General features: G+C 36.9%; 1 protein-coding gene across 1 annotated transcript in view; it reads left to right on the top strand.

Annotated features, from left to right (window-relative positions):
• The window catches only part of DENND6A (DENN domain containing 6A), a 195,620-nt gene that overhangs the window by 13,031 nt on the left and 157,181 nt on the right, over positions 1–25,408 (top strand). Inside the window, exons 2-5 of the mRNA XM_053720858.1 lie at positions 12,690–12,728; positions 13,113–13,155; positions 16,169–16,281; positions 18,316–18,396. Coding sequence (XP_053576833.1) covers positions 12,690–12,728; positions 13,113–13,155; positions 16,169–16,281; positions 18,316–18,396 — 276 coding nt within the window. The remainder of the gene's footprint in view (positions 1–12,689; positions 12,729–13,112; positions 13,156–16,168; positions 16,282–18,315; positions 18,397–25,408) is intronic.

Genomic DNA, 25,408 nt, shown 5'->3' with positions numbered 1-25,408 from the left:
TTTTTACAGGCAAAAGAGCTGAATTCTTTGGGGCATGCCCCGCAAAGGGCCCTGTTCAGGGCTGGTAAGGTAAAAGAGCTTTGAACTTTTGTAATTTAGAATAGCATTTTTTTATTTTGGGGGTCTTTGTTATTTTATTAGGGGGCTTAGAGTAGGTGTAATTAGTTTAAAATTGTTGTAATATTTTTCTGATGTTTGTAAATATTTTTTTATTTTTTGTAACTTAGTTCTTTTTTATTTTTTGTACTTTAGTTAGTTTATTTCATTGTATTTATTTGTAGATATTGTATTTAATTAATTTATTGATAGTGTAGTGTTAGGTTTAATTGTAACTTAGGTTAGGATTTATTTTACAGGTAATTTTGTAATTATTTTAACTATTTTAGCTATTTAATAGTTCTTAACTATTTAATAGCTATTGTACCTGGTTAAAATAAATACAAAGTTAACTGTAAAATAAATATAAATCCTAAAATAGCTATAATATAATTATAATTTATATTGTAGCTATATTAGGGTTTATTTTACAGGTAAGTAGCTTTAAATAGGAATAATTTATTTAATAAGAGTTAGATTTAAATTATATTTAACTTAGGGGGGTGTTAGGGTTAAACTTAGCTTTAGGGGTTAATCCATTTATTACAGTAGCGGCGAGATTCGGTCGGCAGATTAGGGGTTAATAATTGAAGTTAGGTGTCGGCGATGTTAGGGAGGGCAGATTAGGGGTTAATACTATTTATTATAGGGTTATTGAGGCGGGAGTGAGGCGTATTAGGGGTTAATAACTTTATTATAGTAGCGGTGAGATCCGCTCGGCAGATTAGGGGTTAATAAGTGTAGGCAGGTGGAGGCGACGTTGAGGGGGGGCAGATTAGGGGCTAATAAATATAATATAGGGGTCGGCGGTGTTAGGGGCAGCAGATTAGGGGTACATAAGGATAACGTAGGTGGCGGTCGGCAGATTAGGGGTTAATTATTGTAGGTAGCTGGCGGCGACGTTGTGGGGGGCAGGTTAGGGGTTAATAAATATAATATAGGGGTCGGCGGTGTTAGGGGCAGCAGATTAGGGGTACATAAGGATAACGTAGGTGGCGGTCGGCAGATTAGGGGTTAAAAAAATGTAATCGAGTGGCGGCGATGTGGGGGGACCTCGGTTTAGGGGTACATAGGTAGTTTATGGGTGTTAGTGTACTTTAGAGCACAGTAGTTAAGAGCTTTATAAACCGGCGTTAGCCCAGAAAGCTCTTAACTACTGACTTTTTTCTGCGGCTGGAGTTTTGTCGTTAGATTTCTAACGCTCACTTCAGCCACGACTCTAAATACCGGAGTTAGAAAGATCCCATTGTAAAGATAGGATACGCAATTGACGTAAGGGGATCTGCGGTATGGAAAAGTCGCGGCTGGAAAGTGAGCGTTAGACCCTTTCCTTACTGACTCCAAATACCGGCGGTAGCCTAAAACCAGCGTTAGGAGCCTCTAACACTGGTTTTCACGGCTAACGCCCAACTCTAAATCTAGGCCTTTATGTTTATAAATATTAGGTAGAGCTATTTTAGCGCACTCTGATTTTTGGTATACAAGGATACTGTATATAGCACTCTTCCCTCAATTGGGGAGTTTATGCATGTATAAGTAAAAGGATTTTTAAAATATAAACTTTATTATGACTTTTACAATGGGCTATAATCAATTAAAAACAATTGCAGCAGGATAGCCTACACTGGATAAACAGTATATAATGCAATTACTACCATAATGTAAGGATATATATGTGAGTATATTCCAACAATTATGTATTGATATATCTCTGCATTTAATCATTTCTTGTTAGATTATTGGATATATCAATAGTTATGATGTTGGTTAAATATAACGTATATATGAATACAATAGTGGTTCACCAGGATTAGGATAAAATACTTTAAGGTAAATGACACTGTGGAGATTCACAATATAGCTCTTGAGAAAGCCCTTGATGGCGAAACATGTCAAGGGGAAAACAGGAACGGATTCCTGTGTTTTAAACGAGAGCAATAGCCTTTACTTTATTAAGACTAATTATACAACAATACCTTTTAAAAACATGTGGTTCAACCTTGGTAAATGATAGAGATATGTAGAATAGGACTCTGCAAAGCTCAGTCCTTACTATTGACCTAATACATTCAGTTACAATCCGATTGGGATTCACAGGGAACCAATGATTATCACTAGAATGTGCTAATAGAAACAGTATCCGGTATATGGAACAATTATTATACTTTAAAGAATTGGCAGCACAAAATCAAAAATGGCACTCGGCAGTTCTTTAACTTTAAAACTGTAAATAGATATGCAGAATCAGATGGATGCTGCAGTTTAACTGTAGAGACATTTAGCCTAATATCTATTAACACGCCCAATAGCCAAACTGAACGGGACAAATAATAATAAAGTTTATATTTTAAAAATCCTTTTACTTATACATGCATAAACTCCCCGATTTAGGGAAGAGTGCTATATACAGTATCCTTGTCAATTTCTTTGTTGAAATTGTTAATAAATCTGTATTGATACTAAGCACCAACACACCCATACACACCCATACGCATACAAAAAACGTATTATTCGGATAGTGTTCCCTCCAAGATATCAGAGTAGTGCCATTTCTTTTTTCTATAACATGCTAGCCAAGTCTGAAAACATTTTGAATACCTTGTTTCCTGCATTTAGTTTTTAATGGCCAAACCCCTCCACAAAATGTACCTTATTTGAAGGATGCAATCTGACTTGTTATTTCCAATTCCCAACTTTGGCAAACCCACAATTTTTTTCCCTGTGAATAGACCTGTTAACCTGGGGCCATAATATTCTACCAGTGTTCTCCACAGAAACTTTTTCCAGCTGTGTGGCACTATGAAGTAGCCAGGTGACATTATGAAGTAGCAGGATGGGGGCATGTGATGTTTTCTAATATTATATAATATAATTCTGCTATCCAAAGCACAAATTAATTGCAAAATTTAACATAAATATATTTAATGATAATTTGTGCAATAAAAATGGAATTTTTTTAATATAACATTGGTCAGTAAAATCAACCGGTTGGTGCAATCACTAAAAACGTCATGGGGAGAACACTGTCTACTGTTCATGGGTAAAATGGTAAATCTTAGAATATTCTTGTGATCTGCATGCCAACCTTTAGATATGTTTGGAGATCATGTACAACTGGGCATAACTAGCATATACCATTCAGAGAAAATTGTCTCCTTTGTTATAATCTTTTTTTTTTTTCCCACTGGTTTAGTAAGGTATATGGGTAGAGAGATGTTTTATTATGTGCATACATTCTTACTAGTGCATGTGGTACTAATTTGTATAATGTTGAAAACAGGTTTGTTGTCTGTGTGAGTCTCTACCAATATTTCAGATCAAAAAGTATTATTGATGGCATTTATATCTTGTGTAACTAAAGGGCTCGACAAACCCAGGTGCCATAAAGCCACTTGCTTCAGAAATTTACCCCCTGGCTTTTAACTTTTTGGGTTATTCTCCATATATCTTTATACAAATATCACTGTCTGGCTCCTAAATATTCTTAAGAGTCGATTTATCAAAGGCTTTTGTCAGCCTTCAACCCTCTACGACTGCAGGTTCTCCCAAGAGAACCTGCATTCCGTATTTATGAAGCAGCGGTCATTAGACCACTGTTTCCCTAACCTCTTCACCACCTCCTATGTTACAGCTCCTGCCCGCGCGTGATTGGCTGTGCGTGGGCAGGGGGCGGCGTTGCACAAGAGCGCTCAATTGCATTCTTGTGCAATGCTGTATTCTGGCAGCGAAAATCAGCCCGCTAGAGGCGAGCTGCGGCGGACAGGGGTGCGTATGTACGCCCCTGTCTGCCGTAGCATGATAAATCAACACCTTCTTGGATCTTGTTTAATCATTAAATAAGGTAAAAACATAGCCTAGTTATCAGCTGTAGAACTATCATTGATTGATTGCAAATAATAGTTTACATAATTCCTAACAAGCAGAATAAAACTAAATTGTCTGCTTAATAATGCATTTACATGTTTACCATGAATCATGAATTGTTGAGCAGCTATTGATTTGTGTATGAGATCCCTTAGGCAGGTGTAATATTGATCTTAGTATACATGTCTCATCTTGCAAGAAATCAAATGGTTTAAAATGCTCCTAAGGGAGACATCTTAGTTGTGAGGATAAGAGAGAAGGATGGAATGAAAGCAGTTTAGTAGCTTGTTCTTTTAGTCCACTTGTGGCTGTGTTCTTTTAGTCCACTTGTGGCTGTGTTCTTTTAGTCCACTTGTGTCTTTGACAATAACTATTTTGGCCCATTCCAAAAGCACAATCCAGCCTAAAATATTGAGCAGATCTTATCTGTGTAAGAGGTTACACAGCTAACACAGCTAACAGTTATCTTCAGGGTTTAAAGGGATTTGAAAGCCAAACATTTTCTTTCATGATTCAGATAAGAGGATACAAATTTAAACAGCTTTCCAATTTACTACTATTATCTTATTTGCGTTGTTCTCTTGGTATCCTTTGTTAAAAAACATACCTAGGTAGATTCAGGAGCAGCACTGCTGGGAGCTAGCAGCTCATTGGTGGCTGTCAGTGAGAGATATTCGCATGTGAAACATACATGAATTTAGGCCTAGTTTCCATTGAGGTGATAAAGTTTGGAAACTTGTGGTAACATAAAAATGTTCTATAGACATTAATGGAGATAAATGTTTTTACCACCAGTTTCCTTACATTACCACCTTGATGGAAACAAGGCCTTAGTTGGTTGTTCTATGGCATGGTGTTCACCCAGAGTACACCCTCTTTATAAAGACATTAAGCAAATATCTATTAAACAAAAAAGTAACCTGAGAATGGATGTACTACACCAGATAGTGTGCCATGAAAATGCCAAGGGTTTTGTGCCAAATTTTGATACTAACAAATATTTTCATCGAAATTACAGTGCACTTCTGCCATCCTAATATGTAATATGTTTGGGCCAGTGAACAAGGGCGTCACGTCCCGAAACGCGTATAGAACCATGCACCTTGTTTGACCAAGACTTTCATTGGATGTACAGTTTCTTTTAGCTTTTATGTTGCATCTGATAAAGAAGGAATTTAAATTTCCTGGTTGACAAATCCTGATAGGTCCGGCTGACAAAGCTGAGATTCAGTTGACAAAGCTGACTGACAGATCTGGTTTACAAATCTGACAGGTCTGCTTGACAAAAAAGAAGGAAGGAGTGAACAGCAGCCAGTCAGCATCAGCAGGGCTAAGGTCATGAACTGGTTGACAAATCTGACAGATCTAATGTCACAGGTCTGGTTGACAAAGCTGACAGGTCTGGTTGGCAAAAAGGAAGGAATGAACAGCAGCCAATCAGCATCAACAGGTCTGAGGTCATGAACTGGTTGACAAATCTGACATATCTAATCTGACAAGTCTGACTGATCCCAATTTTTTTCTTTTGTGATTCAGTTAGAGCATGCTATTTTAAGCAACTTTCTAATTTACTCCTATTATCAATTTTTCTTCATTCTCTTGCTATCTTTATTTGAAAAGCAAGAATGTAAGTTTAGAAGCCGGCCCATTTTTGGTTCACAACCTGGGTTGTCCTTGCTGATTGGACAGAACCAATAAACAAGTGCTGTCTTAAGTCTGAACCAAAAATGGCTGGCTCCTTAGCTTAGATGCCTTCTTTTTTTAAATAAAGATAGCAAGAGAACAAAGAAAAATTGATCATAGGAGTACATTAGAAAGCTGCTTAAAGTTGCATGCTCTATTTGAATCATGAAAGAGAAAATTTGGGTTTAGTATCCCTTTAACACCTTAATGAATGACATTTTATTCTTTTAGGCAAAGTGCTTCTGTGTCTTGTTTTTTACTGGATTTGCATTGAGGGAGAACAGAAACCCCAATAACAATGTGCACTCCGCAAGTTTAAACTGTGAGCTGTGTTACATTGTACAACGCCCTGGTTTTCTAAGCACTGGACATATTTATATGGGACATAGGAATCAGCAATATGTTCATGCATTATACTAGTAGAGAGCAACAGGTGGTCCTGAGAAGCTAGGCAGCCGCCTGTTACCAACCTAGCAGCATTCTCCCCGTCCTATGGAATATAAGGGCATGCCCCTCTACAATATCTCACTTTCTATTTTTACTCACTAAGACACCTTCTCTCGACAAAGTAAAAAGCCTAGTTCAAAAAGAATGTCAGCAAGCAACACAAATTCTGCGCTATGTTAGAAATAACACAGTTATGTTAATTATTAATACAATAGTATGGGATTTCTTGCTACTTGGAAACAGGTTGGGTCCTCTACAACCCAAAGAGAGAGAGGTATACAAGAAATGTGAAGGGAAAAATGTTCCAGCGCTAGAAAAAGCGTCCTTATAATAAAGCCCCTATGTGTAGTAATATGACTGTTTCCTCTTGAGGGAGATACCTCCGATGTTCAATTCAAAAGGTGTCCTTCCATTTTCTTGGAGTATGGTAGAGACGTTTTCCTCTCACATATACTTATGCATATTTACATCATACTGATTGAGGTCATATCTATTAAGTGGCCATATCCATTAAATACACCCATACATAACGGCAAAAAGCTGTATTTCAGATCTTTAAAAGGATAGGAAACCCAGAAGTTTTCTTTCAGAATTCAGATAGAGCATGCTATTTTAAACAACTTTATTATTTACTTCCATTATTCATTTTTCTTTGTTATTTTGGAATCTTTTGGTGAAACGCAGGGATGTAATGCTTAGGAGCCGGCCCATTTCTGGAGCACTATATAGCAGCCCTAAAACCCTAAAGCAATGGAAATTCTGAAAGTAGTAAAAGAAGTCATCTTTGTTTTTGGACCTGGTGACGTTAACACTGACCTCACCTTCCCGGACAGTGGGCGCTAGAAACAAAGTGCGACCACTATCACACATCAAAATGACAATGTGGTTAAAGACAGAGGCTTTGCTTCCTAATGGGCTCTCAGTTTGCAACGCACGTGTCTACAAATGTTCAGGCAACTGTGCCAGTGTTTGTATTTGCTATAGATTGTATATGCACTGGAACATAAATTCATAAACGTTTATATAATAAAAGTGTTTATCAGAAATATATAAACGTTAGAATTGTTTTTTATGTTTATAACTTATGTTTTATGTCAGATGCTGAAAAATTGTGGCACACAAAATATTTTTTTTTTTTTTTTTTTTAAATCTAAACACTCTTTTATTTGGTAAAGATTTATCTGTCAACCAGATCAACCAGATTTGTCGATCAATCTGATTTGTCAATCTGTCAGCTTTGTCAACCGGACCTGTCAGCTTTGTCAATCAGATTTGTCAATGCCAGCACAATAGTGTTAACATCGGAACAAAGCAGTAAAAATGAAATTGCGTGACACTTAATGCGATCATGTGATTTCAAGGTCGGGATCCGATCATGGGGGACGTCCTACGCTGCTCGGCTGAGTCGGCTCACCCACCAGGCCAATTCTTGGCTGCGTCAAAGGGGCAAGCTGCAGGACGCCATATAAGGTAGGATGTTCCATCCCATCCTAACAACGTTATAGCCTGGTGCTGTTAGTACTGCATGGAACATCCTAATGGCATGAAGGGGTTAAAGGGATAGTCAACACCAGAATTTTTATTATTTTAAAATATAGATAATCCCTTTATTACCCATTTCCCAGTTTTGCACAACCAACACAGTTATATTAATATACTTTTTACCTCTGTGATTATCTTGTATCTAAAGGGACACTGAACCCAATTTTTTTCTTTCATGATTCAGATAGAGCATGCAATTTTAAGCAACTTTCTAATTTACTCCTATTATCAAATTTTCTTCGTTCTCTTGCTATCTTTATTTGAAAAAGAAGGCATCTAAGCTTTTTTTTATGGTTCACTACTCTAGACAGCACTTTTTTATTGATGGATGAATTTATCCACCAATCAGCAAGGACAACCCAGGTTGTTCACCAAAAATGGGCCGGCATCTAAACTTACATTCTTGCATTTCAAATAAAGATACCAAGAGAATGAAGACAGTTTGATAATAGGAGTAAATTAGAAAGTTGCTTAAAATTTCAGGCTCTATCTGAATAACAAAAGAAAACATTTGGGTTCAGTGTCCCTTAAGCATCTTCTGACAGCCCCCTGATCACATGACATTTTATTATCTATTGACTTTTATTTTAGCCAATTAGTACAGTGTCTGCCACAATCCACGGGCGTGCTCACAATGTTATCTATATGGTTTACATGAACTAGCTCTCCCCTGTTTTGAAAAGCAAATACAAAAGCATGTGATTAGAGGCAGCCTTCAAGGGCTTAGAAATTATCATATGAGCCTTCCTAGGTTTAGCTTTCAACTATGAATACCAAGAGAACAAAGCAAAATTAATGATAAAAGTAATTAAGAAAGTTGTTTAAAATAACATGCCCTATCTGAATCCTGAAAGTTTTTTTTGGACTTGACTGAGAAACTTTCAGTATAGGTTGGGATACTACAGGCTTAATCGGCTATTGCAAATGCCGAAATAAATTTAAGAGATCCTAGAAAAAAATGTAATACACTCCAGCAGGTAAAATGGAGTATTGGGAACAAATTAAAGGGGAGAAAATGTTTGGGTAAACTGTCCCTTTAAGGTATTGTCATAAAGGCACATCTCAATAGTTTATCTGGAATGCTACTATGTGAATGTGTTCATGGTCCACTGAATGGGCAAAGATCAGCTGGAACTTCTATTTTATGGTGTAAGGTCCCACACTGTATTATAAAGGTCATTATGATTGTAATTTATGGTTGTGAATGTAATCGGAAATGTTTCATGAGTAGCCCTGTTGACCTTTGCTCCACAGCTGTGCTAAATAAGCAGAATGTACCTATGTTATAAGGAGTAGTTGCTGTAGCTTTGGCGATGTTGCATATATATATATATATATATATATATATATATATATATATATATATATATATATATTTTTTTTTTTTTTTTTTGATGAAACAAACTTATATATCAAGTGCCTGTAACATCTGCTTTTGAACTTCTGAGCCCTTTTTTCAGAGATTCAATAAGCAATTATTTAGGATGGTTACGAAAAGGTGTTTTTTGTTTTTTTTGTTTTTTTGTTTTTTACTTTTACATGAAAGAAAAAAAATTGTGTTGTGTGTCCCTTTAATGCCCCATTAACCCTTTGAGTGCTAAGCACTTTCCCACCTGGGTGCTAACTGATTTGAGGGATTTTTTAATTTTTAAAATATTTTTTTTTTAGATCCCCAATACTTACACTGGTGGGAAGGTTAAGTGATTACCTTTCCAACGGTAGGTCTTGGGGGTCTGTAGCTGCTTAGATTCCTGAGATACAGGCTTCTAAGCAGCATGCCCCCATTTCCCTATACTTGTCATTGTATTTTGTTAATAAAGTTGCGCGGTGACGTCACCACGCAAAACGTGAAGCCCCTGCGCTGCCTGTCACTATACAGGCCCGATCGCTGGGGTAGGAGCGGGTGGGAGCCCCCAGATCTCCCTCAAGGTGGGAGAGTGCTAGCGATGGCTCTGATCCGTCGTTGGCACCCGAGTGGGAAACTCTGCGACAGCTCAGAGCCGTCGTTAGCACTCAAGGGGTTTTTAAAGGGACACAAGACAATTTTTTTTTCTTTCATGATTCAGATAGAACATGCAATTTTATGCAACTTTCTAATTTATTCCTATTGTAAAATTTTCTTTGTTCTCTTGCTGTCTTTATATGAAAAAGCAGAAATGTAAGCATAGGAGCTGGCGCATTTTGGGTTCAGCACCTGCTGATTGGTGGTTACATTTAGCCACCAGGCGCTACCCAGGTGCTGAACAATAAATGGGTTGGCTCCTATGCTTACATTTCTGCTTTTTTCAAATAAAGATAGCAAGAGAACAAAGAAAAAAATAATAGGAGTAAATTAGAAAGTTGCATAAAATTGCATGTTCTATCTGAATCATGAATGAAAAAAATTTGGCTTTTATGTTCCTGTTAAACTCAATTTTAATTTCCCATAAATTATTTAATTGTGCACAATTTAATGCAAAAACAATAACTTTGGCTTATTTTATTTTAATGTAGGCTGAAGTGCATTCTGTAGAATTTATAACTCCGACACACCAACATGCTGCACAGTGATTAGTTGATATGTGCAGCAGCTTGTATATATTCCTAATTTGCCAAAGTAAACGATGTAAGATAGACGACATACGAAAAGCTTATTTCTTGGGACTGGAAAAAATGACAGTAAACAAATTCTAATGAGATTTTTGGGGAGAACAAAATGTGTTTTAGATTTAAACTGGCTCTCCTCTTCAGCACGTTGCTGTGATCGCCTAAAGTGTTATGTGTTCCTGAGGCCTTTAAAGGGATAGAAAATGAAATGCTTAAAGGGACACTGTACCCAAAAATTTTCTTTCGTGATTCAGATTGAGCATGAAATTTTAAGCAACTTTCTAATTTACTCCTATTATCAAATTTTCTTCATTCTCTTGGTATCTTTATTTGAAATGCAAGAATGTAAGTTTAGATGCCGGCCCATTTTTGGTGAACAACCTGGGTTGTCCTTGCTGATTGGTGGATAAATTCATCCACCAATAAAAAAGTGCTGTCCAGAGTACTGAAACCAAAAAAAAGCTTAGATGCCTTCTTTTTCAAATAATGATAGCAAGAGAACGAAGAAAAATTGATAATAGGAGTAAATTAGAAAGTTGCTTAAAATTGCATGCTCTTTCTGAATTACAAAAGAAAAAAATTGGGTACAGTGTCCCTTTAATTATGCATAGTAAAGCAACTTTGCATTATGTTTCCATTATTTACTTTATCCATTTTTTTCTGTAATTTTAAGTTTGAAAACTGTAGTTTACATGCTGACAACTAATAGAGCACACGGCAGGCTTCGCAAGGCTAACATTGCCACATATCTGGCCCTGACTGGCAGTTTATTATTTCTGCTGAAGCCAAACAATGGAGATTTTGTTAACCCAGTGACAGTAGCAAGTCCTGTTATTTGGAAGAGCCACTCCAATCCTCGGGTCTGCAGATAAGTGGTGGGGGAAATTTGACCATTGGAAAACATTTGCAGCAAACAATGCGTTAATCAGTTTAAATAACTTTCAGATGCTGATATGTCAATCTATTGGAAGAGTGCAGAAAAATGTTGTATTATGAGTTAACTGTCACTTTAAGACAACTCTTGCTAGGGGGTTGTATAAAATGCAAATTGTTTTGCAAATTCCCAATTTAATGAGGTATGGAAGTTGAAAGTGGTTTGTTAATTGTGTTTCAGAGAGTATCTTGTTACTATTATTATTATTATTATTATTATTATTATTATTATTATTATTACTATTGTTCTACAAAACAAAAACGTTATTTTTCTGATTCAAAATATAAAGCCTTTATTTCAGTTGGTTATTTCCTTAGATCAGGGCTCGACAAACCCAGGAGCCATAAAGCCACTGGCTCTTAGAATTTTACCCTGGCTCCTAACCTTTTGGGTTATTCTCCATATATCTATATAGAAATACCACTGTCTGGCTCCTAAATATTCTTACTGGCTCCTAAATTGTAAACAGATTTGTCGACCCCTGCCTTTAGGTTATATTTTACAATGAACTGCAGGTATTTAATTTAAGACTAAAACTCCTCTTTAAAAATAAATATTCAAGTTACATTTTGGGACTTTAAGGGACAGTAAAGTCAAGGTTAAACTTTTATGATTCAGACAACTTTCCAATTTGTTTCTATTATCTAGTTTGTTTTATTCTGTTAGTATCCTTTGTTGAAAAGCATAGCTAGCTAGTCTCAGGAGCAGCAATGCGCTACTGTGTAGCTGCTGATTGGTGGCTGCACATATATGCTTCTTGTCATTGGCTCGCCAGATGTGTTCAGAAAGCTCCCTGTATTGCATTGCTGCCCCTTCAACAAAGGATAACAACAAAACAAAGCAAATTTGATAAGTTAATTGGAAAGTTTTTTTGTTTTTTTTTTGTATTGCATGCTCTATCTGAATGATTAAATAAATATCTGGGGTTCCAAGTCCCTTTAAATAATTTCATTAAAGGGACACTAAACCCAAATTTCTCTTTAATGATTCAGATAGAGCGTTCAATGTTAAGCAACTTTCTAATTTACTCCCATTATCAATTTTTCTTCGTTCTCTGTCTATCTTTATTTAAAAAGCAGGAATATTAAGCCAGCCCATTTTTGGTTCAGAACCTGGCTTATGCTTGCTTATTGGTGGCTAAATATAGCCACCAATAAGCAAGCGCTATCCAGGGTGCTGAACCTAAAATGGGCAGCCTCCTAAGCTTTATATTCCTGCTTTTTAAATAAAGATAGACAGAGAACGAAGAAAATTTGCCTAAAATTGCATGCTCTGCCTGAATCAAGATGTAAATTTTAAGCATTACAACGAACAGGGGGGGAGCATTGACCAATATACAATTTCCATTTAAGGTCTTCTTTTTTCTAACTAGTTGTCTCTTGTTCATTTTATGTTATAAAGAATTGCAATAACAAGACACACACAATAATAATCATTCTACACCATCTTAGTGAATGAGTAATAACTGCAGAATAATGTAATGATGCGCTTTAGTTGTCTTGGTAACAAATACTGTGTTTATTTCCATTCTGTCTAGGCATTATACCCACCAAATGCAAAGCTAACTGATAAAGAGGTAAGTGTGATATCATTGCATTGTAACTGTTATGTGTAACGTATTTATACGTCTTGCTTACGTTTGTGCTGCATTTTATTGCGTAAACGGTTTTCTGGTCTCCAAACTGCTATAGCATAAATATTCTAATTCCTTTATTTCCTATAGAATGTGTATGTATTAGTCAGAAACAGCATTTTATATTTGTCAATGTATTATATATGTGTAATGGAAGAAAACCTATAGATGGTATGTTAAATATTCTGTAAATGTGTTTTTAACGCTGCTTTTACCTGCACTTGATCTTCATCAATGCTTATTATTATTATTATTATTATTATTATTATTATTATTATTATTATTATTATTATTATCAATAATACTATTTTTTTTTTTTTTATACAGAAAACCAGTATCTGTTACTTGTCATTCCCAGACTCAAATTCAGGTACATCCTATTGTTTTTCTGGTTGTTAACCTCTTAAGGACATATGACGGAATTTTTCCGTCATAAAACAATTGAGCAAACTGAAAGCTGTGTCCTTAAAGGGTTAAAAAGTATTTTTGTTTTTGTTTTAAGATACTGGCATGCTGTAAACACACATTCTTACTTAGATCTCTTTGTATCCTTTGTTGAAAAGCATATCTAGGTCGGGTCCGGAGCAGCAATGCACTAATAGAAGCTAGCTGGTGTTTTGAGGCTACAGACTTATGGCTCTTGTGATTGGCTGACCAGATGTGTTCATCTAGGTCCCTGTAGTGCATTGCTGTTGCGGAGCAGACTTTAACTATGTGTTTAACCTAGGTGCTAAACACAGTCCTATACAAGCAATTGTGCAATTATAAAATTCTCTAACACATTTTAGCATCTTTTTTTTTTATTTTATTTTTTATGCCCCTTTAAAGGGATTCGAAACCCAAACATTCTGTGTTGAAGGAGATACCTAGGTAGGCATCTGGAGCACTACATGACAGGAAATAGTGCTGCCCTCTAGTTCTCATGCAAATGAATAACGTTCTTTTAAACCTGCTGCCATATAGTGCTCCAGAAATGGTCCGGCTCCTAAGCATACATCCCTGCTTTTCAACAGAAGATACCAAATAATTCCGAAAAATTAATAATACAAGAAAATCAGGTGTTTTTTGTGGTATTTTTTGTGTGTTTTTTGTTGTTGTTTTTTTTTAAATCACATATTCTATCTGAATCATGAAATTAAAAATTTTGGATTTCATATCCCATTAAAGGGACAGTCAACACCAGAATTGTTGTTGTTTAAAAAGATAGATAATCCCTTTATTACCCATTCCCCAGTTTTGCATAACCAACACATTTATAGAGGTAAAACGTGTATTAATATAACAACCTTGTATCTAAGCCTCTGCAAACTGCCTCCTTATTTCAGTTCTTTTGACAGACTTGCATTTTAGCCAATCAGTCAAAATGCATTCAGATTAGAGGCAACCTTCAAGGTCTAAGAAATTAGCATTAGAGTCTACCTAGGTTTAGCTTTCAACTAAGAATACCAAGAGAACGAAGCAAAATTGGTGATAAAAGTAAATTGGAACGTTGTTTAAAATCACATGCCCTATCTAAATCATGAAAGTTTATTTTGGACTTTACTATCCCTTTAAGTAAAATTGATATGATTATTCTGTTTTGTTGTAAAAAGAAGCAACTGTTATGACCAAAAGCTGGTTCTAAAAACCTCCTTTGGCATATAGGTTTTGGGGTGGAGGGTTTCTCCTTTTTGTAAAATCTGGCTGAGTTTTTCCCTAGCAGCAGGCCATTAAGACTGTGGAATATGTGCAGGCTTAGTTAATCTCTTTTTTTTTTTTTTTTTTTTTTTTTTAACGGTTCAATAAATTATGAAACTATACACTACACTCTATTCATTAAAGGGATATGAAACCCATTTTTTTTTCTTTCATGATTCAGATAGAGCAGCAACTTTCTAATTTACTCCTATTATCAATTTTTTTTTTTGTTCTCTTTATTTAAAAAGAAAAGCAGGAATGTAAGCTTAGGAGCCGGCCCATTTTTGTTTCAGCACCAGGGCAGCAATTGCTGATTGGTTTACTATATGTAGCAAACCAATCAGCAAGCACTACCCAGGGTGCTAAATCAAAAAAGGTTTAATATCCCTTTAAGTCAAAAACTCCACCAATAGGGAAATAATACAGTATATAAATAAATAATAAACTTAAAAATTTGAACTTGCTGGTCTGCACCATTACATGCATACGTTTTGCTTATATTTTGCTAATATTCATATAACTTTTTTTTATAAATTTCTCTCTCTCTCTCTCTCTCTCTCTCTCTCTCTCTCTCTCTCTCTCTCTCTCTCTCTCTCTCTCTCTCTCTCTCTCTCTCTCTCTCTCTCTCTCTCTCTCTCTCTCTCTCTCTCTCTCTCTCTCTCTCTCTCTCTCTCTCTCTCTCTCTCTCTCTCTCTCTCTCTCTCTCTCTCTCTCTCTCTCTCTCTCTCTCTCTCTCTCTCTCTCTCTCCTCTCTCTCCTCTCTCTCCTCTCTCTCCTCTCTCTCCTCTCTCTCCTCTCTCTCCTCTCTCTCCTCTCTCTCCTCTCTCTCCTCTCTCTCCTCTCTCTCCTCTCTCTCCTCTCTCTCCTCTCTCTCCTCTCTCTCCTCTCTCTCCTCTCTCTCCTCTCTCTCCTCTCTCTCCTCTCTCTCCTCTCTCTCCTCTCTCTCCTCTCTCTCCTCTCTCTCCTCTCTCTCCTCTCTCTCCTCTCTCTCCTCTCTCTCCTCTCTCTCCTCTCTCTCCTCTCTCTCCTCTCTCTCCTCTCTCTCCTCTCTCTCCTCTCTCTCCTCTCTCTCCTCTCTCTCCTCTCTCTCCTCTCTCTCCTCTCTCTCCTCTCTCTCCTCTCTCTCCTCTCTCTCCTCTCTCTCCTCTCTCTCCTCTCTCTCCTCTCTCTCCTCTCTCTCCTCTCTCTCCTCTCTCTCCTCTCTCTCCTCTCTCTCCTCTCTCTCCTCTCTCTCCTCTCTCTCCTCTCTCTCCTCTCTCTCCTCTCTCTCCTCTCTCTCCTCTCTCTCCTCTCTCTCCTCTCTCTCCTCTCTCTCCTCTCTCTCCTCTCTCTCCTCTCTCTCCTCTCTCTCCTCTCTCTCCTCTATATATATATATATATATATATATATATATATATATATATATATATATATATATATATATATTGAACGTATTCCGCAAATATGTGCTCACATTGTAAAGAACCTATATTCACTTGCTGTAGCATGAAGTGCTCATTTTCCTGCCACATAAGTCTTAGTTATTTTCATGAAATATTCCTGCAAAAGAAGACGAACTAAATATTAAACTACAAATTTTTCTTTCATGATTCAGACAGAGCATTCATTTCACATTTTATTAAGGATTATATTGTATTACATTTATTGTAAGATTGTATATGTTCACCAGCTTGAAGAGTCTATTCAATAATTACTTTCGCTATAGGTTGTCTTGGAGACACTCAGTTTTGCTTCAGATTTCGTCAATCTGCTGGCAGGAAGACGTCCCTGCATTGTATTTTGGACCACAGTGACAGAGAATCACCTGTTTATTTAAAGGTTAGATTATTTGGACCGGATAAACATTATGTTAAAGCAAACTAACTGTTGTGTGTGCTGGGAATTTCTGCTACATCTCTTAATGGTTTTTATTTGAAATGTTCATATTGTTATGCTACAGTATAATTTTAAATTAAAAAAGCTCCTTCTAGTATTGTGTACTATAGGGCTTGACAAATGTTGGGCAATAATAAATACCATGTGTTGGTTAGAGGAGCAATGGCACAGCAAATTCTACGACTACAGTTTGCCTCTGTTATCTGGAGTGAATCAGTATAGTGACCTATAATTCTGCCTGGCTGCTGTATGTTCATGTGGCATCCAGGCTAAACACTCTTTTTTTTCCCCTATTGCCATTCCTTTTAGTTCCTGCATGTTGTTCAGTAGTAATTTAATCCTCTAATTGAATGTTTTTCTGCCAATTAGAAGATGGTTCTGCGGCCATAGCACCTTGGGCCACTAACTTGTTTTTGCATGAGTAAGGATGGTTGCTGTGGAAAAGTGTGACAATGTTCAAACAAGAAAGTATGGTGGCAAGTTAATTCGGTCTAGCTTACCCTTTATAAAGTCAATTTAATTACACACAATCAAACTTTAGATCTTACATAAACTTTCAAATACATTTTAAATGAAACACACAAAAAAAAAACTTGGACATTTTTAGCACATATTTTGATTTCTTCTTAATCAATATAGTGCAGATACGTAGAGGGCTTGCTATGTATTAAAACATAACTTTTATGAATTTTGCAAAAATAAAACATACTTTAAAAACTTAAAATCTCACTATCATATTCCCCAAAGATAAATGCATACATTGAACAATTTGTGATATATGATTAATATAAATTAACAGACTTTGAGAAAGCCATTGGCAAAATGCACGTTGGATGTTCATCTATCAAAGTCTCCAGAATGAATTTATGAGTTTATGTGATGTTTATTTGTTAAATGGAGACTGCGTGATACCCTATATAAGTGTTTTGAATAATTGTGAGGAGAAAAATCTTAACTTAGGTGTATAGGTATAATAAAAACATATCAGAAGTTACGTCATAGTATAATAATAATGTGCACATGACCTACTGTCAATACGGTGTGCTCATTTGCAGATTGTGTTTACACTGAATGTCAGTGGCAGGATACTTTTTGCTAAATTACTTGTGCATAGTGAGTAACCTGCATATTAAAAGTTATCACATGCAATAATGCTTCTTTTTTTTGGCTTTGAGATTCTGATAGTATGGTCCTAATTGCCTTACAAAGCGAGATTTTGCAGACGCATAACTAGAACTCAAGTATATATTGAAATGTCCACTAGTCTCAGACGAGTAAGAAATTTAGCTTTCTTCTATTTTTAACATCGAGTGGACTAGTTACTTGTTTTCCACCCCGTGTGTGTGTGTGTGTATATATATCTCTCACATGCACAAAGACCTGTACACACACATACTCGAGGGAGTTGACGCGCAGCCTACCAAACACCCCTAACAAACACTACAACACTAATGAAAACACTAACCACAGCAAACTGCTTGCTTCTGTTTAGAGTTTTCTTTCATTTTCCCAGTTGTTTTTCAGTCACAAGTTTAGCGGCCTCCAGTGGTGATTAGAAAAACTGCAGCTCAGTAAACAAGCTGCTCTAAAATCTGATTCTGCTTCAGCAGCAGTGGGCAGGCTCCCTATAAGAACGGGCCTGGTAGCTATGGAGACCCCTGAGATCCCTGTATTTTTGGCCCTGAGATTTTAAAAACCAGTAGAAGATAATTATACCAGAAATCAGTCCATTCAAAAACGTAGATGATTTGTTTAGAAATAAAATATTTTAAAAGTGAAACTGAAATTGTATTGCCAATAATATTTCTCCTGTTAAGTATACTGAATATAAAAAAAATGGTTCATGGGAAGAATAATCTGAAGGCAAATTAACCTAAACACTGCTTTATATGGTTGTTCATTTATCGCCAGCATTGCATATAAGAAAAAGCTTTTCTGAAGTATTCTGATTTGAAATGAATTTATTTTTCTGCACAGAAAGATCCGTCCTGTTTCTATGGTTACGTTTATTTTCGACAAGTCAAAGACAAGACATTAAAAAGAGGCTATTTTCAAAAGGTAATTATTAATATAGCAGTTTTATTGAACATTCTCCATTTTACTGCACATGCAATTAACCTTTATTGAGAGGGGAATTACTAATGTCAGATGTTTGTGAGTTTTTCTCCTTTTGTTTGATAGACAATTTTCTGTGGGTTCAGAGCTAAATTGAAGCTGAAAATATCTTAACACACGTGTGCTCTGAACCCTTTGCTTCAACACGGTCTTAAAATCAGCAGTCTGGAACATGCAGGCTCCGCAATACGTGCACTTATCTGCTTGTAATTTATATATTTTTATTTGTATTTATGTGTATATAGCATGGGAATCTGATTCATATGCAGTTTGTCTGCTATAGATTTTTATATTAAAACTGATAAAGTTCCTATATTCAAAGATTTAAAGGGGCATGGTAGTCTTTCATTTAGTAGTACATTAAACACTAATTAAAGGGACATAAAACAGTTTGAACTAACCTAAGTTTCTAAATATATAATGTAGCCAAAGCTCACCTGCAAAATTGTTTATTTTTTAACCCCTTTAATTCAGGCATAGTTTTGTTTGCAGCAAGCTCTCCCCCCTGGACATTTCCATATATGGAAGGTGCTAGACAGGCCATAGCTATGGCAGAATGCACTCATGCACGATAGGAGGCACAGTCACATGACACCTGACTAAAGCAGTGCACAGTATAATGCTGAAGCTTTCTCAATCAAGTGACATTATCCCCTTGCAAACAAGCTAGCCTCTTGGCAACAAACAATAGCAACATCGGATATCCCTCCTCAACCCCCCTTACTTGCATAAGTAATTATCATTACGTGCACACTTTGTTACATAATATCTCAGGGTTTGGAGTAAGACACTTATAATCTGGGTGGAGCAAGCTTTACTTGGGAACTCTAAATTGTAAGTAATTTTGCAGATTTTTGGAAATTTTATTTAAATACTTTTTTTTCACGTGCTCTTTTATCTCAGTTAACCCTTTTAGAATATGCACATAACTCAACGTTAATGATAGACATCTTAACATATTTGTTTATATTCATAGTGGAGATTAGCCTAAGAATAGTATGCAGTTGTAATTTTTTTATTTTTTATTAACTGAATTGTTTAAATATTGATCAAATAAGTGCCATGAGTACTGCCATATTGTAACTCCTTGTCTGCTGAGGCCAATTAGACAGTTAAAACAGTTTTGTGTACCATGTACCTTTAATATATAAACATGAAGCAATATCCTGCAGAAATAATTTTGATCTGTACTCCAGCATAATAGATTGACATAGCTACAATAATGTTTTATGTAAGTGTACATAATTTGTTGTGCATTTCCACTGCAACTAGTATGTATGTTAACCCCTTAACGACTGAGGACGTGCAGGGTACGTCCTCAGAAAAAAGGCAGTTAATGCCTGAGAACGTACCCTGCACGTCCTCAGTGTGGAAAGCAGCTGGAAGCGATCCTGCTCGCTTCCAGCTGCTTTCCGGTTATTGCAGTGATGCCTCGATATGGAGGCATCCTGCAATAACGTTTTTAAGTCATCCGGTGCAGAGAGAGCCACTCTGTGGCCCTCTCTGCACCGGAGATCGGTGGCTACCTGCGTTGGTGGGTGGGAGCCGGACCGGGAGGCGGGTGGCGGCCATCGATGGCCATGTGGATGTGAAGGGGGGCGGGATCGTGGGCGGGGGTGGCTGGGGGTGCGCACGGGCGCGCGCGCGTGCACGGGAGGGTGGGGGCGGGCGCGTGCACGGGGAGGGAGCGGGTGGGAACCGCTACACTACAGAAAATGGGAAATAAAAAATATATAAAAAATAAAATGTTAAACAATAAGCAAGGTGGTGGGGGTTAGTCTGTGGGGGGTGGGGGGGGGGGGGAAGCTACACTACAGAAAAAAAACAAAAAAACCAAAAAAAAAGCATTTTTTTATTGTAAACTGGGTACTGGCAGACAGCTGCCAGTACCCAAGATGGCCCCCAATAAGGCAGAGGGGAGGGTTAGAGAGCGGTTTTGGGGGGGATCAGGGAGGTTGGGGGCTAAGGGGGGGATCCTACACAGTAGCATATGTAAATATGCTAAAAAAAAAATTCATTTTTTTTTAAAAACCCTTTTATTTTAGTACTGGCAGACTTTCTGCCAGTACTTAAGATGGCGGGGACAATTGTGGGGTGGGGGAGGGAAGGGAGCTGTTTGGGAGGGATCAGGGGGTGGGATGTGTCAGATGGGAGGCTGATCTCTACACTAAAGCTAAAATTAACCCTGCAAGCTCACTACAAACTCCCTAATTAACCCTTTCACTGCTAGCCATAATACACGTGTGAGGCGCAACAGGATTTAGTGGCCTTCTAATTACCAGAAAGCAACGCCAAAGTCATATATGTCTGCTATTTCTGAACAAAGGGGATCCCAGACAAGCATTTACAACCATTTGTGCCATAATTGCACAAGCTGTTTGTAAATGATTTCAGTGAGAAACCTAAAATTGTGAAAAATTTTACGTTTTTTTTAATTTGATCGCATTTGGCGGTGAAATGGTGGCATGAAATATACCAAAATGTGCCTAGATCAATACTTGGGGTTGTCTACTACACTACACTAAAGCTAAAATTAACCCTACAAGCTCCCTAAAAGCTCCCTAATTAACCCCTTAACTGCTGGGCATGATACACTTGTGGTGCGCAGTGGCATTTAGCGGCCTTCTAATTACCAAAAAGCAACGCCAAAGCCATATATGTGTGCTATTTCTGAACAAAGGGGATCCCAGAGAAGAATTTACAACCATTTATGCCATAATTGCACAAGCTGTTTGTAAATGATTTCAGTGAGAAACCTAAAGTTTGTGAAAAAATTTGTGAAAAAGTGAACAATTTTTTGTATTTGATCGCATTTGGCGGTGAAATGGTGGTATGAAATATACCAAAATTGGCCTAGATCAATACTTTGGGATGTCTACAAAAAAAAAATATATACATGTCAAGGGATATTCAGGGATTCCTGAAAGATATCAGTGTTCTAATGTAACTAGCGCTAATTTTGGAAAAAAATGGTTTGGAAATAGCAAAGTGCTACTTATATTTATGGCCCTATAACTTGCAAAAAAAGCAAAGAACATGTAAACATTGGGTATTTCTAAACTCAGGACAAAATTTATAAACTATTTAGCATGGGTGTTTTTTGGTGGTTTTAGATATGTAACAGATTTTGGGGGTCAAAGTTAGAAAAAGTGTGTTTTTTTCCATTTTTCCTCATATTTTATCATTTTTTTTATAGTAAATTATAAGATATGATGAAAATAATGGTATCTTTAGAAAGTCCATTTAATGGCGAGAAAAACGGTATATAATATGTGTGGGTACAGTAAATGAGTAAGAAGAAAATTACAGCTAAACACAAACACCGCAAAAATGTAAAAATAGCCTTGGTCCCAAACGGACAGAAAATGGAAAAGTGCTCTGGTCACTAAGGGGTTAAAGGGACAGTCTATTCAAAATTAAACTTTTATTATTCAGATAGGACATGTAATTTTAATCAACTTTTCAATTTACTTTTATCATCAAATTTGCTTTGTTCTCTTGGTATTCTTAGTTGAAACTAAACCTAGGTAGGCTCATATGCTAATTTCTAAGCCCTTGAGGGCTGCTTCTTATCACATGCTTTTTAAATTGCTTTTTATAACAAGAGACTTGATAGTTCGTGTGGGCCATATAGATAACACTGTGTTCCGGCACAGAACGTTATTTAAGATTTAGCACAACACAATGCTAAATGCAAGTCAATAGGTAATAAATAGTCAGTCGTGATCAGGGAGCTGTTAGAAGGTTCTTAGATACAGGGTAATCACAGAGGTAAAAAGTATATTAATATAACTCTTTTGGTTATGCAAAACTGGTGATTGGCTAATAAAGGGATTATGTATCTTTTAAAACAATACACCTTAGTCATCTTAAAGTCTTACGTTAGATTAAGCTGCCAATAGCCTTCTACACCTTTACTGTATCATGCAGCAGATATGGTAAGAAAGTTATTTTAAAATATAAATGTTATAATATAAAACTCCGCCCACTGATGACATCTGGGCTGCATATGGTGTCCAATTATAAAAGGCTCACTAGTTGGCTTCAACAGACTTTCAACGCTATTCAGCAGGGTGCTTAGTTGTAGCCCAGAAAGTTGTCACCAGTGGGTGGAGCTTGGCAGCCATTTAAAAGTGGCCAGAAACGATTTTCATTTTAAAATAACGTTTGTACTGTTACTGCTGCATTATATAGAAAGAGCGCAGGAGGCTAGCAGGAGGCTATTTGCAGCTTAATCTAAGGTAAGACTTTTTAAGATGTCTAAGGTGTAGACTGTGTATTTTTAAATAACATTAAAGGGGCATACAACTCATTTTTTTTTCTTTCATTATGCAGACATAACACTCATTTTTAAACAATCTTCCAATTAATTTGTTTAATTTTCTTGGTAACCTTTGTTGAAGGAGCATCAATGCACTCTGAATTGAGGCATTTCTGAAGAATGTACAGCTTTGTCTATAAAGTGTTTCAGCGCTGCATATTTTACTGATAAACGTGGATATTTTTTATACTTTTGCTTATTGCGTTTCCATCTAATGGTGCCTCTGCACATAAGGATTACAAGCTATGTAAAGCCGAGGTTACATTTATTTACATTTTAGAACATGAAATTGTAAGACACATGTAAGTAATTCACAGATCGGCAGTTTTGACATTGTGATTTATTTTTATTTTTTTTAACACTTTTGTTCCCCAAAAATATTGTCAAAACATCTTACGTGGGATTTGCAAACATATTTATTGGTCCATTTAACTTTCAGCTTTCTCTTCCATTTCACTTGTGTTTTTTTTTTATTTTGAGACATCTGCATTTTCAAGGAAAAACCTATTTTAATTTTTTCCTCCATTGCTTTGCTGCTGTTCTCTCACACTCATGTTTACCCCCCCTTATCCCTTTCAACCAATATGACGTGTATATATATGTCCTGCAGTACTTTACCTATCGTACTGCAGGACATATATATACGTTGTTGCTTTAGGAGGCTCCAGCAATCTCGGCTGTTAAGTTACAGCCGAGAACTGAAGCTTCAGGCATCCACCGCATATGGAACCGGAGCCCGATCGGTGCTCAGTCTCCATATGAGGGCAGATGCCTGATCATTACAGACGGTGACACTGTGTGTGTGTCAGTCTGTAACGATCTTCTGCTGGAGCCGGCGGGAGGTGTGGGCTGCCCAGCAGGGGAGGCGGGAGGGAGTGGGAGGGGCCCTACGCTACGGAAAAACTTTTAAAGGGACAGGGAGGGATGGGGCAGCTACACTACGGATAAAGGGGTGTGGGGGCACCCTAAAATAAAGATCGTGGGTGGGGGGGACACTACACTGTAGAGGCATATAAAATAAAACATTAAAAAAAAAAAAACGTTTTTCAGGTACTGCCATTACCTAAGATGGCGGCAATAGTTAGGGCAGGGGAGGTTTAGAGGGGGGGGTGGTCAGGGAGGTTTGAGGGTTAGGGCAATCCCACACTGCAGGATAAAAAATAAAAAAATGTATAAAAAAATAATAATAATATATAAATATATATATATATATATATATATATATATATATATATATATGTGTACAAAAGAAATATAGAGATGGCGCTATTAGAGTAAGGTGAAAAAGTAAGAGGACAAAGTACAAAGAAATACCAGTGTGTCACAAATATAATGATAATTGGTACACAATGCAATACTGAAAACAGGTAAAAAATTGGCTATGATAGTGACCAGTATTGAAAAAATAATAATTAAAAGGAGTACATAGAACTGGGACCTGTAAGTGGTCTAGCTAGGTACAGTCCCTTAGTGTTATTGCAATATAGCAGACATATAGAATATCAGATAAAATCTTCTTCCAATCCAGTATGTGTCCCCCTAAGGGTGTGCACTTACTTCAACAACCCTCAATCAAATGAGGTAAGGATGATTCAGAAATGCTGTGCAAAGGTATCGCCTCTTGGATATGCAGTCTCTGGCAGAAGAAACTTTCTAGATTAGGAGCTTGTGCCTGTCTTGGTGTCCTGGTAGAAGTAAACTTCCAATCTCAATCACCGGACCATGCAAGAAAGTCAGAGAGAGATATATAGTGTAATACAGTTTATTGATATTACATATATATTAAAACAGACAAATGCAAACTCACATTTAAGAACCTCTGATGAAGAAGGGAAGAAAAGACATTGAACCCTTGGAAACGCGTCAGGTTTTATACAGGGCGAGGATTGCCCCCTATGCACACTGGCACTTTTATTGTGAACTTTTAACTAGGAACAGTGACCCACCCCTATTAGGACTGATTTTGGCACTAACTGTACTTGGGATCATCTGTTTATATGCTTTTATCATACCTCTTATTGGAGAGTTTTTTAAATGTGAGTTTGCATTTGTCTGTTTTAATATATATGTAATATCAATAAACTGTATTACACTATATATCTCTCTCTGACTTTCTTGCATGGTCCGGTGATTGAGATTGGAAGTTTACTTCTACCAGGACACCAAGACAGGCACAAGCTCCTAATCTAGAAAGAAAGTTTCTTCTGCCAGAGACTGCATATCCAAGAGGCGATACCTTTGCACAGCATTTCTGAATCATCCTTACCTCATTTGATTGAGGGTTGTTGAAGTAAGTGCACACCCTTAGGGGGACACATACTGGATTGGAAGAAGATTTTATCTGATATTCTATATGTCTGCTATATTGCGATAACACTAAGGGACTGTACCTAGCTAGACCACTTACAGGTACCAGTTCTATGTACTCCTTTTAATTATTAATTTTTCTATACTGGTCACTATCATAGCCAATTTTTTTTACCTGTTTTCAGTATTGCATTGTGTACCAATTATCATATTTGTGACACACTGGTATTTCTTTGTACTTTGTCCTCTTACTTTTTCACCTTACTCTAATAGCGCCGTCTCTATATTTCTTTTGTACTCATATCCTTTTGGGAGGTATAGGAAAAT

This window comes from Bombina bombina, chromosome 7 (genome assembly GCF_027579735.1).
Source record: "Bombina bombina isolate aBomBom1 chromosome 7, aBomBom1.pri, whole genome shotgun sequence".
NCBI lineage: Eukaryota > Metazoa > Chordata > Amphibia > Anura > Bombinatoridae > Bombina > Bombina bombina.
The sequence above is the reverse complement of the archived record's forward strand: the minus strand, read 5'-3'. Positions and strand labels throughout refer to the sequence as shown.